The sequence below is a fragment of the Caretta caretta genome, chromosome 3 (genome assembly GCF_965140235.1).
Source record: "Caretta caretta isolate rCarCar2 chromosome 3, rCarCar1.hap1, whole genome shotgun sequence".
NCBI classification, from domain to species: Eukaryota; Metazoa; Chordata; order Testudines; family Cheloniidae; genus Caretta; species Caretta caretta.
In genome coordinates this window covers 146,530,230-146,542,548 of record NC_134208.1, presented here as the reverse complement: position 1 = coordinate 146,542,548, position 12,319 = coordinate 146,530,230, and the positions used below count along the sequence as shown (strand labels likewise).

Genomic DNA, 12,319 nt, shown 5'->3' with positions numbered 1-12,319 from the left:
AGATTGCCTAAACAGTCCAGCATCTGCACTTTGCGTTCTCTCCGGAGGCTGTGAACAATTGTAATCGCCAGCAGTTACAAGTTACCATGCAGGTCTTTATAAGCAAGCACATTTATTCTTAAGGCGAAAGATTACAGAAAAAAACATATGAAATCTATAACCCCCCCCCCCCCCCCCCCGTTATATGCATGCTAAAAAGCTTACCAAAGGTCATCCCAACTTCAGCCCTTCCAGCTCTTCTACAGGGATTTCTCCCAGACTCACCTTGGTCAGAAGGTCCTGTCTCTTAGCTAAATCAGATAAAAGGCCCTGAGTCAGTTTAAATTCAGGCTGTTTTTCCAAAACTCTTTTCTTTGTCTTTTGGTCTCTGGGGAATCCAGTTTGAACTAGTTAGTATATGTGAGCCTCTCCAGGTGGTGGTACTTCTCTGGAGATGTTAGACCTGAGTGAATTTGCCTAATCACTCCCCACTGTCCTTAGTTCCTGGAGGAACTGTGGCCACCCTCTCCGTGGAATTGCATACAATCCCTGGCTCACAATGATACATAAACTTAATATAGTAAGAACTCCCAAAGATATTGCAGTAAATTACCATATATGTTGCAGGTGGCCATATGAATTGGTGCCAAAACTATCTAACTCCAATAATGAGGTAGTCTCAGTATTCTCAGATCTTTATACCTTGACAAATTTTTCAGTGTGTTATCTGAGGGTATGCGGTCCAAACTGGAAATAAAGATGAAGTATGGTGTTTTTCCTTTAAGGTGCATAGGAGATTTTGGTGGATATACATAGGTCTTTGATAAAGTGCCATAGGTGAGGCTGTTAGTGAAACCTCAGTTATAAATTCCTTGCCTTTCAAATACGTTTATTAACTACGGTCTTGTAGTTGTATCTGAACTTTTTTTGCCTAGGAATTTCCTTATTGATTTTTACCAGATATTTTAAAAGTATTGATATATACAAACATAGGTTGTTCAGAATTTTTTCTTTAGAGACGACATTTTGCTGTAATTATAGCTGTGCTGTAAAGATGATGAATGGTACTTGTTGAAATGCAAGACAACATAGTCTTTAAATCAAATATTCTGTGTTGTCTGTAACCTGTTGAATCCAAGTGATGCAACTGAGGGAGCTAAGAAACTCCTCTAGCATGTTAATATATTAAACTGCTCCAAAACTGCAAAAAAATATAAAGTCTTCCAAAATGTGATAAGAAAAGGAGTACTAGTGGCACCTTAGAGACTAACCAATTTAGGTGCCACTAGTACTCCTTTTCTTTTTGCGAATACAGACTAACACAGCTGCTTCTCTGAAACCTGTCAAAATGTGATAAGTATTCAGAGTTTAAAACTAAATCCATAGCAAATAACTCTAAAATTGTATATCTAATATTCTAAGAAATGGGTCTATGCATGCAATCTTATCCAAGACTACTAAATTAAATAGATTTCCAAAACCTGAAACTTTGTTCATTTTAACAAGTGCCATATCTCAGAAATACTGACTAACTGAACAATGTCCGCAAAATTTTTCTGGCTAATGATCAGTTGTGCAAAATTTGAGGTTTAAAGGACTTTTTGGGCTAGCAGATTGCTTTGAAACGTTCAAGGGGTAAGTGTCAAAATTGGGCTAAAATGGAAAGTGAGTTCTAACCCTGTATACAGAATCCTTTTGAAGTAATGCAGCTGTTAACTTCAAATATAAGTATTTAGAAAAGTGATGCTGTATATAATTTACAAAAATTTCACATCTCTGAAGCTTTGTGATTAAAAGGTTAAAATGTATAACAGCTATACAAAAAAGTCGCTTTGTTAAGAATTCTTTATTCTGTTAGGTAATGGAGCTACTATTTCAACAATCCGCTCTTCGTGCTTGGTGGGATGTGCAATCACACAAGATCACTCGGACTCTCTTGTTCAGGCAGCTGCCATATCCTGCCTTCAACAGCTTCACATGTTTGCACCCCGCCATGTCAACCTCTCCAGTCTGGTTCCCAGCCTTTGTGTGAGTGTAAAATGTGTCTGTCCTGTCCTACATCTCTAATGCTGGAAACTTCAGCATTGCGGCCTGCAGAAAGGAAAGAGAAATGGCTATCAGCCTATGGGGGAGTATACATATGTGTTAAGGGGCAAAGTTTTCAAAAGCACTCAGTGGCTCCCAAGTCAGAAGTCCCATTGAAAATCAATGAAGGGACTTTGGCGCCTAAGTCATTTAGGCACTTTTGAAAATTTTACCCAAGACTAGGGACCTGTTTCTAATTTACATTAAAGCCACTTTACACTGCTCTGGGTGTGAAGAGGAGCCTTAAAGTGGGCTTAGATTATAGTTACGCTTACTTTAAATCCCTTTACTCTGCCAGAGTGGTGTAAAGTGGCCTTAGTTTAAGTGAGAATCAGGCCCTAGGACTATTTAGCTTGGAAAGGAGAGGAATACACAATAACAAGTCTCAGGGTCCCCCAAAGGTCTCCTCTTTTTCATTCCTTATCTTACATGCCTATCTCCTATGGCTACTTAAAAAGGAAGTGTATGTGGGGAAAGTGGCGTATCTCCTACTATCAGAGTCCAAGGCAGAGTCTGTGTCTTGCTGTCATCCCCATGTTCCTCCATTGCTGCTCAGGTGAGTATTGTCACATGTCTCAATAAACACAGCACCAGCTTTCCTGCCTGAAGGCAGGAAGTGATGCAAGGGCTGTAAAATCCAAAATTTGATCTTAAATACAACTTTTATTAGATGAAAATTTAAAAAATACATTGGAGTTAAGTATACTTATGCTCAGACATTCAGAAAATTGAGTTTAAGGGAGAGACCCTCCCTTTAAGACATCCCTGGTCACCTGTGTCCCAGACTCTTCACAGATAATGACCAAAGGACTCAGGCTTATTTATACTGAAATTGGGACTTTGTCCCTGTTTGTGTAATCTGCTGTCCAATGTTTCCTTAGAGTTTCCCCCCCATAGCACATATCCCCTTGTCTTGCACAACTGGTGCACTCTTATTCAGCATGACCCATACTCTGTAATATGTCAGAGTGCAGAGAATTCCAAGTGAAAAGGTATTGCTCAGCACAGATGGAGGTGGGCCCTTCTGTTAAGTGTGAATAACAGGCTGATATGTACCACATCTTGTGACAAATAATTATCTCTGTCAGTTCCTTTATGACTAGATCTCCCAGTAGGAATATTATAGACAAAGAAGTTAACCCAAGGCGTAATTGTTGCTGATAGAAATCTTTTTCCATCCCATTCTGCTGTCCTTTCCCTGCTCCATCATAAACCCTCAGCTACCTAATTTTCCTTTCCTCCCTTTTGCTTCCAAAATCTTGTTCCCTCCATGATAAGCCTACCTACAAATGGCTTTGCACATGCTCCCACAGCTGTTTGGACAAGTAAAATGTGGACATGGTGGCTGAATAGAGGACTGGTTGAAAAATCCTACCCCATTAAATGAAAGAGAAATCAGTGACAAGCTTTTGTCTTCTGTTTGGAACCAACACCATGTATCAAACTTAAACCAATCTCTTCCATATGCTTTTCAGATTCCTTTTTTGCCTCTGTACTTCATCATCATTTTTTTTTTTAACTAAAAGCAGGGAATAATCTTTCCAGTAATTTAAATCCTAAAGTTCTCTGTTGTAGTTCTATTGAAACAACTTCAGGATGATACTTAGAGGATCCCTTAAAGTCTGTTTTTCAAGATTGAAACCTTCAGACATTCATGAACGAAATAAAGGCCTAGTGTTAAATATTTTGTACACTCTATGACCTTTCATTTGGGAAAGCAATTTCCGCCCTCATAGCAAGCTAATACAGGGAAAGCAAATGTGTATTCAACTTATTAAAAAATATGTCCCCCGAGGTAACTCAAGATTAGAGTTTCTAAAAGAGCACTTTTTATCTCCTCCCTTGAAAAACATACAGTTCCCTGTACAGCTACTTCCTCTCAAGAAAAGTTGGGAGCTTGCAAAATTCTTTTGGAAGAAAAATATTTACTTGTACTCGAGGTGATTCAAAGCATATTAGAAGCAAATGTTACTTAGCACAGAAATCTGAAAGCTCTCATGTTGAGAAGTACTTACTGACATGTGGTATAAACTATGGTTTAGATTTGAACATAGAAGGTTTTAGTGACAGTTGTCATGAGTGATTCAATGATTGCTGGTGGCCATTTTATTGAAAATTGTAATTTCTGTCACTGGCAGAATACAGGATCCTAGTAACCAATGCTAAAGCATGATGTAAACTGGACTAGAGCAGTGGTTCTCAACCTTTTTGGGCTCAGCACCCATTTGTAAATGTTTATGGCCTGTCACGACCAGTAAATAGTCTGGGGGTGGAGGCCCTTGGGTGGTTTTGGTTGGGTCCTGTCTGGCACTAACCCCACAGTGGTGGCTCCTGCAGCTCCTGTGCTGTGGGGCTGGCTGGGCTTGCCCCTTCGCCCCAGGCATTGCAACTTCCAGGCCTGCAGCACCGCTCAGCTTTGTTCCCGCACCCCTGACTGGACCAAATTTGTGTGAGTGGAGTTGTTGGCTCATGAGTTGCAATGCCACTCACTCAAATTTGGCCTACCCAGACTCCCGTCATCATAACAGCTGGGTCAAACCTAAGTGGCTCTGGGACCCCAGAAGTTGCCGTGCCTGGAGTGGGAAAGTTAGCCCAGTGGGACAGGAGCCACAGGAGCTGCCACATGGCCCTTTGAAACATTCTGACAAGCCAGTTTCGGGTCCCAACCCACAGATTGAGAAACACTGGTGTAGAGTCAAATTTTATTCCCTGTGGGTCCAGTCACAATGTTATCCCTCTTTAGCCAGATGGCTATACCAGCTATGAAAATATAAACTTTATTTTCAAGTGTATATGTTGTGAGAAGTGCTTGTTTGTGCACTTTTAGCCAGATTTTTCAAAGAGCTCAGCACCCAACAGCTCACATTTGGCCATCCCAAGTAAGTGACCAGATTTTGCCAAAGAGCTCCCTGTGGCAGGCTGCCTTGCTCCTGCCTCTGCTCAGGTCCACAAACAGCTCAGAGACCTTTTTGCTGATAAAACACCCAGTGCAGTTTATTTACCATTTTAGTTTTCTCCACCCATATACATTGTATACCCTCACCCCTACAGTCTAGGGAGCCTCAGCTCCTGAGGCAAGCAGGGGGGAGAGCATTCTCTTCCTCTCTCTTTCTGCTTCCTCCATTTCTATGCCTTTTGTATCATCTGCCTAATGGTCTAGATAGCCTCTTAGTCCTCCTCAGCCCATCCCTTAGGCACAGCTCTTCTTAATTAAGGTTTGCTCTAAAGTAATTAATTAGAATTGCGAGGACCAGAGGGCTGGCTCTGCTGTTGTTGCCCAACGCTCTATCACAGTCCCCTCCCATTTCAGCACCCAAATGAAGTGCCCAGTCTTCCAGATAAACATCTGAGAACAATTGCAGTTGCCTAGTGCTGAGCATTTTTGAAAGTGTGGTCTCTTTGTCTTAGAGCTGAAATGGGAGAGAAGCTAAGAGATTTTCCAGAGTTCCTGATTGGCTTCACTTTTACAGTCTGAGGCTTAATTTGTGTTTCACATTTTAAAATCTTGCATAATAAACTTTATTAATAAGATTTCTCAATTTTGCTTTTTAAATTTCCCACTTGTGCTTCCATTTGGGAGATGGGGCAACATGCTGGGATGCTAATACACCCCACCTGGAACCACTACACTCAAACTTCCTCTAATTAAACTCTTTAGAATTTTGAAATCTGCAGGGGGGAATAGCTGCTTTATGGAAACATAGAAGAATAGAACAGAATTACTTTCATTATATTAGGTTTCAGAGGAACAGCCGTGTTAGTCTGTATTCGCAAAAAGAAAAGGAGTACTTGTGGCACCTTAGAGACTAACCAATTTATTTGAGCATGAGCTTTCGTGAGCTACAGCTCACTTCATCAGATGTTTACCGTGGAAACTGCAGCAGACTTTATATACACACAGAGAATATGAAACAATACCTCCTCCCACCCCACTGTCCTGCTGGTAATAGCTTATCTAAAGTGATCAACAGGTGGGCCATTTCCAGCACAAATCCAGGTTTTCTCACCCTCCACCCCCCCCACACAAATTCACTCTCCTGCTGGTGCTAGCCCATCCAAAGTGACAACTCTTTACATAATCAAGTCGGGCTATTTCCTGCATAGATCCAGGTTTTCTCACATCCCCCCCACCCCCATACACACACAAACTCACTCTCCTGCTGGTAATAGCTCATCTAAACTGACCACTCTCCAAGTTTAAATCCAAGTTAAACCAGAACATCCGGGGGGGGGGGGGGGGGTAGGAAAAAACAAGAGGAAACAGGCTACCTTGCATAATGACTTAGCCACTCCCAGTCTCTATTTAAGCCTAAATTAATAGTATCCAATTTGCAAATGAATTCCAATTCAGCAGTTTCTCGCTGGAGTCTGGATTTGAAGTTTTTTTCGTACCAAAAGGACTGAAGGTCAAAAATCCATTACAATCTACATACCACACAGACTATGCTGACAGCTTGTGCCTCACGCTCTCAAAGAAACTGCGGAATCACCTGATCAAGATCCTCTACAGCAAACAGGGAAAGATTAAGAATGAGCTCTCAAAAATGGATACTCTCATAAAGAACCAACCTTCCACACAAACTTCCTCGTGGCTGGATTTTACTAAAACTAGACAAGCCATTTACAACGCACACTTTGCTTCTCTACAAAAGAAAAAAGACACTAAACTTTCTAAACTACTACATGCTACAAGGGGCCACAGCAATGGTTCCCTCACCCCACCTAGCAATATTGTTAACCTATCCAACTATACTCTCAGCCCAGCAGAAGCAGCTGTTCTATCTCGGGGCCTCTCCTTCTGCCCCTCCACCCCCACGAACATGATACAGTTCTGTGGTGACCTAGAATCCTATTTTCGACGTCTCCGTCTCAAGGAATATTTCCAAAATACCTCTGAACAACATACTAATCCACAGAGGTCTCCCTGCCAACACTACAGAAAGAGGGATTCTAGATGGACTCCTCCTGAAGGTCGAAACAGCAGACTGGACTTCTACATAGAGTGCTTCCGCCGACGTGCACGGGCTGAAATTGTGGAAAAGCAGCATCACTTGCCCCATAACCTCAGCCATGCGGAACGCAATGCCATCCACAGCCTCAGAAACAACTCTGACATCATAATCAAAAAGGCTGACAAAGGAGGTGCTGTTGTCATCATGAATAGGTCGGAATATGAACAAGAGGCTGCTCGGCAGCTCTCCAACACGAGTTTCTACAAGCCATTACCCTATGATCCCACTGAGAGTTACCAAAAGCAACTACAGCATTTGCTCAAGAAACTTCCTGAAAAAGCACAAGATCAAATCCGCACAGACACACCCCTGGAACCCCGACCTGGGATATTCTATCTACTACCCAAGATCCATAAACCTGGAAATCCTGGGCGCCCCATCATCTCAGGCATTGGCACCCTGACAGCAGGATTGTCTGGCTATGTAGACTCCCTCCTCAGGCCCTACGCTACCAGCACTCCCAGCTACCTTCGAGACACCACTGACTTCCTAAGGAAACTTCAATCCATCGGTGATCTTCCTGATAACACCATCCTGGCTACTATGGATGTAGAAGCCCTCTACACCAACATTCCACACAAAGATGGACTACAAGCCGTCAAGAACACTATCCCCGATAATGTCACGGCAAACCTGGTGGCTGAACTTTGTGACTTTGTCCTTACCCATAACTATTTCACATTTGGGGACAATGTATACCTTCAGATCAGCAGCACTGCTATGGGTACCCGCATGGCCCCACAGTATGCCAACATTTTTATGGCTGATTTAGAACAACGCTTCCTCAGCTCTCGTCCCCTAAAGCCCCTACTCTACTTGCGCTATATTGATGACATCTTCATCATCTGGACCCATGGAAAAGAAGCCCTTGAGGAATTCCACCATGATTTCAACAATTTCCATCCCACCACCAACCTCAGCCTGGTCCAGTCCACACAAGAGATCCACTTCCTGGACACTACAGTGCTAATAAACAATGGCCACATAAACACCACCCTATACCGGAAACCTACTGACCGCTATTCCTACCTGCATGCCTCCAGCTTTCACCCTGACCACACCACACGATCCATCGTCTACAGCCAAGCTCTGCGATACAACCGCATTTGCTCCAACCCCTCAGACAGAGACAAACACCTACAAGATCTCTGTCAAGCTTTCTTACAACTACAATACCCACCTGCAGAAGTAAAGAAACAGATTGATAGAGCCAGAAGAGTTCCCAGAAGTTACCTACTACAGGACAGGCCTAACAAAGAAAATAACAGAACGCCACTAGCGGTCACCTTCAGCCCCCAACTAAAACCCCTCCAACGCATTATTAAGGATCTACAGCCTATCCTAAAGGATGACCCAACACTCTCACAAGTCTTGGGAGACAGGCCAGTCCTTGCCTACAGACAGCCCCGCAACCTGAAGCAAATACTCACCAACAACCACGTACCACACAACAGAACCACTAACCCAGGAACTTATCCTTGCAACAAAGCCCGTTGCCAATTGTGCCCACATATCTATTCAGGGGACACCATCACAGGGCCCAATAACATCAGCCACACTATCAGAGGCTCGTTCACCTGCACATCCACCAATGTGATATATGCCATCATGTGCCAGCAATGCCCCTCTGCCATGTACATTGGTCAAACTGGACAGTCTCTACGTAAAAGAATAAATGGACACAAATCAGATGTCAAGAATTATAACATTCATAAACCAGTCAGAGAACACTTCAATCTCTCTGGTCACGCAATCACAGACATGAAGGTCGCTATCTTAAAACAAAAAAACTTCAAATCCAGACTCCAGCGAGAAACTGCTGAATTGGAATTCATTTGCAAATTGGATACTATTAATTTAGGCTTAAATAGAGACTGGGAGTGGCTAAGTCATTATGCAAGGTAGCCTGTTTCCTCTTGTTTTTTCCTACCCCCCCCCCCCCAGATGTTCTGGTTTAACTTGGATTTAAACTTGGAGAGTGGTCAGTTTAGATGAGCTATTACCAGCAGGAGAGTGAGTTTGTGTGTGTATGGGGGTAGGGGGGATGTGAGAAAACCTGGATCTATGCAGGAAATAGCCCGACTTGATTATGTAAAGAGTTGTCACTTTGGATGGGCTAGCACCAGCAGGAGAGTGAATTTGTGTGGGGGGGTGGAGGGTGAGAAAACCTGGATTTGTGCTGGAAATGGCCCACCTGTTGATCACTTTAGATAAGCTATTACCAGCAGGACAGTGGGGTGGGAGGAGGTATTGTTTCATATTCTCTGTGTGTATATAAAGTCTGCTGCAGTTTCCACGGTAAACATCTGATGAAGTGAGCTGTAGCTCACGAAAGCTCATGCTCAAATAAATTGGTTAGTCTCTAAGGTGCCACAAGTACTCCTTTTCTTTTTTCATTATATTAAGCTCAGAAAGAAATTAAACAAGCTGGTTCTCCAGGAGAAAGATGTTCAAGATCTGTGTGCAAATGCAGTGAGCGGATACAGGTAGTTCTCTTACGTGTGTCTGATAGGCAGAGGTTCGTTTCCAAAGGATGTGATCGTGTTTAGGTTTAGTTAGCTGCACGCCCTTCAGTAAGTTAAGAGACTTATCCATTTTAATTAATGTTTTCAGCCGAATGGCTTCTTGCATTCTGACTTTCTGTGCAAGTGCAACACTACTTTGTAACTGTTTACATGACCTACACTTGATTTAGCTGAGTGAGAGGCTGTTATTAATCACTAACAGTTTTGATTCAGTTAAATAAAGACACAGCAATTTACCAGTTTACAATGGCTCTGATTGCAGGTTCACTTGTGCAGTTCTCACTTATTGCTCCGTCGGGCTGCAGTGGCATGTTTGCGGCAACTTGCACAGAGGGAAGCAGCAGAGGTGTGTGAATACGCCATGAGCTTAGCGAAAAATGCTGGTGACAAAGAGAATAGTGGCATCAGTAAGTGTTACCTTTTCTAATATAGTGTGTGAGTTTTTTAAGACAAAAACAAAACCCAACCTCCTTTGAAGTTTCTTGCCATTTCCATATTTCCAGCTAAAAGTAAAGACAGTAGCCCTGGCCTCTTAAATATGAAGAACAAATTAGAAATGGAATTTCCCCCCAATAAATAGTTCCTCTCTCTTACTGATTGTTCTTCTCCCTTAATTTTGCTGGTTTTGAAAATGGGCATGGCACGGAGGGGGCGGGGGAGGGGCTTCTCACGGGGCCAAGAATGGCATTGCAGGTGCTCCCTGCCTTAGTCCACAGATTACTGCCACCTGCTCAGAGCCAAGTGGCCTGTGCTATAAACTTAAGGTCAGTCTAAAACAGCTGAATAAAAATAACCTCAGAATCTGTCCGTCTGCGCCTTTAAACAAACACAACTCCAAAGGCAAGCTCTTAATTGCAGTGCTTGAGGACAAGACCCTGACCTGGCCTTCGGGTTCTGGGTTAGCACTTCTCTGGCCCTCTCTCATCCTGCCGCTACCCCTGAGAAGCACAGGCAAGCCTTTTTAACTGACGTGCTAGCACCTGATTGGTTAGTGTCTCCTCCTTGCTCTTTTAGGCCTCTGGAGGATGAAGTCTTGTTGGTAGCCTGGTCTGTGTGGGTTTTCGGTAAATAGGGGCTATTAGGGCACCAATGCTTGTAGCAGGGAGCAGAAAAAACCTGATAGACCCTGTCACAGGGCATAATGATTCTGTATACTGTGAGTAGGATATTCAGTTTTGTTCTGTTAGCAACATCCTTAGTAGCCAGTCGGGTTTCCCAGTTGCCCCAATTTTTACATATATAATTTTATCCTGTTGCTGCTGCTGCTCAAATGAGTTATGATTCCTACTCGCCTGTTTGAATGGTTAGGAAAAAGTACAATATCCAGAAGCCTTCCATAGTAAGTATATAATTGTCTGCTGGTTGTTATATACTTTAAATTTTTAAAAACATTGAAAAACATTATCTGCCTTCTTTCAACGGATTATCAGACAAACAATTTTTCCACTGTACCACAGACTCATGTGCATTCTAGTATTGTGGGACACAATTAAGACTTAACTCAGAAGAGATTCTTCAGGATCCAATGAGGGTAGATGCTGAGCATGTCCTGCAAGGTGTTGAGTGCTCTCAACTCCCATTTACTTTAATGGCAATTGACAGTGTTTATCATTTCATGGAAAATGCTCAGTATCTCATAGAATTTAACTTCTAAAAAGTTTAATATATTAAACTATGTTAGAGTTTATTGACAACAAATTGTAGTAATGTCTTTGTGTTTGTGATCTGAGCAACTAAGAGTGAATGCAGAATGTCCTTTTCTAATGCTGCTATTGCCCTAATTTCAAGGCACAAATAAGATTCAGTTTCTTATTGAAAAACTGGTCTCTCATTTTACAGATATTAACCCTTTTGCACCAGGAGTTGGTTCTCGGCGGGATATTCATTGTCGGCATCAAGGAGTTAATATAACAGAGACTGGCCTCGAGGGGGTTCTTTTTGGAATGTTAGATCGGGAGACCGATCGAAAGCTGTGTTCTGATATTCATGATACCTTGGGACATATGCTTTCATCCCTGGCAGTGGAAAAACTTTCACACTGGCTAATGCTATGTAAGGATGTCCTAGCAGCCTCCAGTGGTAAGTGTTTGACAACATTCATATAATAAGACGACATATCTTTAGAATTAATTTATTTTTGATAACATTCATTTGGAGCTCTTTATGTTGTCGTGGGATAGGAATCCATGCTCAGTTTTGTCACCCGTTTCTTGGATTGTAATATTTTAGCTTGTTCAGAAAGAGAAAATGGCAAATATCATGATCAGTTTTGAATAGTCTATGTACAGACATACACATTTTAAAGTAAATCTGGTACTGTGTATATATAGGTTTCAGAGTAACAGCCGTGTTAGTCTGTATTCGCAAAAAGAAAAGGAGTACTTGTGGCACCTTAGAGACTAACCAATTTATTTGAGCATAAGCTTTCGTGAGCTACAGCTCACTTCATCGGATGTATACTGTGGAAAGATTAGAAGATCTTATTATATACACACAAAGCATGAAAAAATACCTCCTCCCACCCCACTCTCCTAATGGCCCATCTTGATTATCATACACATTGTAAGGAGAGTGGTCACTTTAGATAAGCTATTACCAGCAGGAGAGTGAGTTTTTGTGTGGGGGGGGGGGGGTGAGAAAACCTGGATTTGTGCTGGAAATGGCCTTGATTATCATACACATTGTAAGGAGAGGTTTCAGAGTAACAGCCGTGTTAGT

The 12,319-nt window shown here is 42.3% G+C and overlaps 1 protein-coding gene across 5 annotated transcripts in view; it reads left to right on the top strand.

Annotated features, from left to right (window-relative positions):
- HEATR5B (HEAT repeat containing 5B) overlaps nucleotides 1-12,319 on the top strand; it is a 100,634-nt gene that overhangs the window by 48,652 nt on the left and 39,663 nt on the right. For all 5 annotated transcript variants that reach the window (XM_075126994.1, XM_048843678.2, XM_048843679.2 and 2 more), the window contains 3 exons: nucleotides 1,838-2,007; nucleotides 9,864-10,008; nucleotides 11,441-11,680. In XM_075126994.1, the coding sequence (XP_074983095.1) occupies nucleotides 1,838-2,007; nucleotides 9,864-10,008; nucleotides 11,441-11,680 (555 nt within the window). The remainder of the gene's footprint in view (nucleotides 1-1,837; nucleotides 2,008-9,863; nucleotides 10,009-11,440; nucleotides 11,681-12,319) is intronic.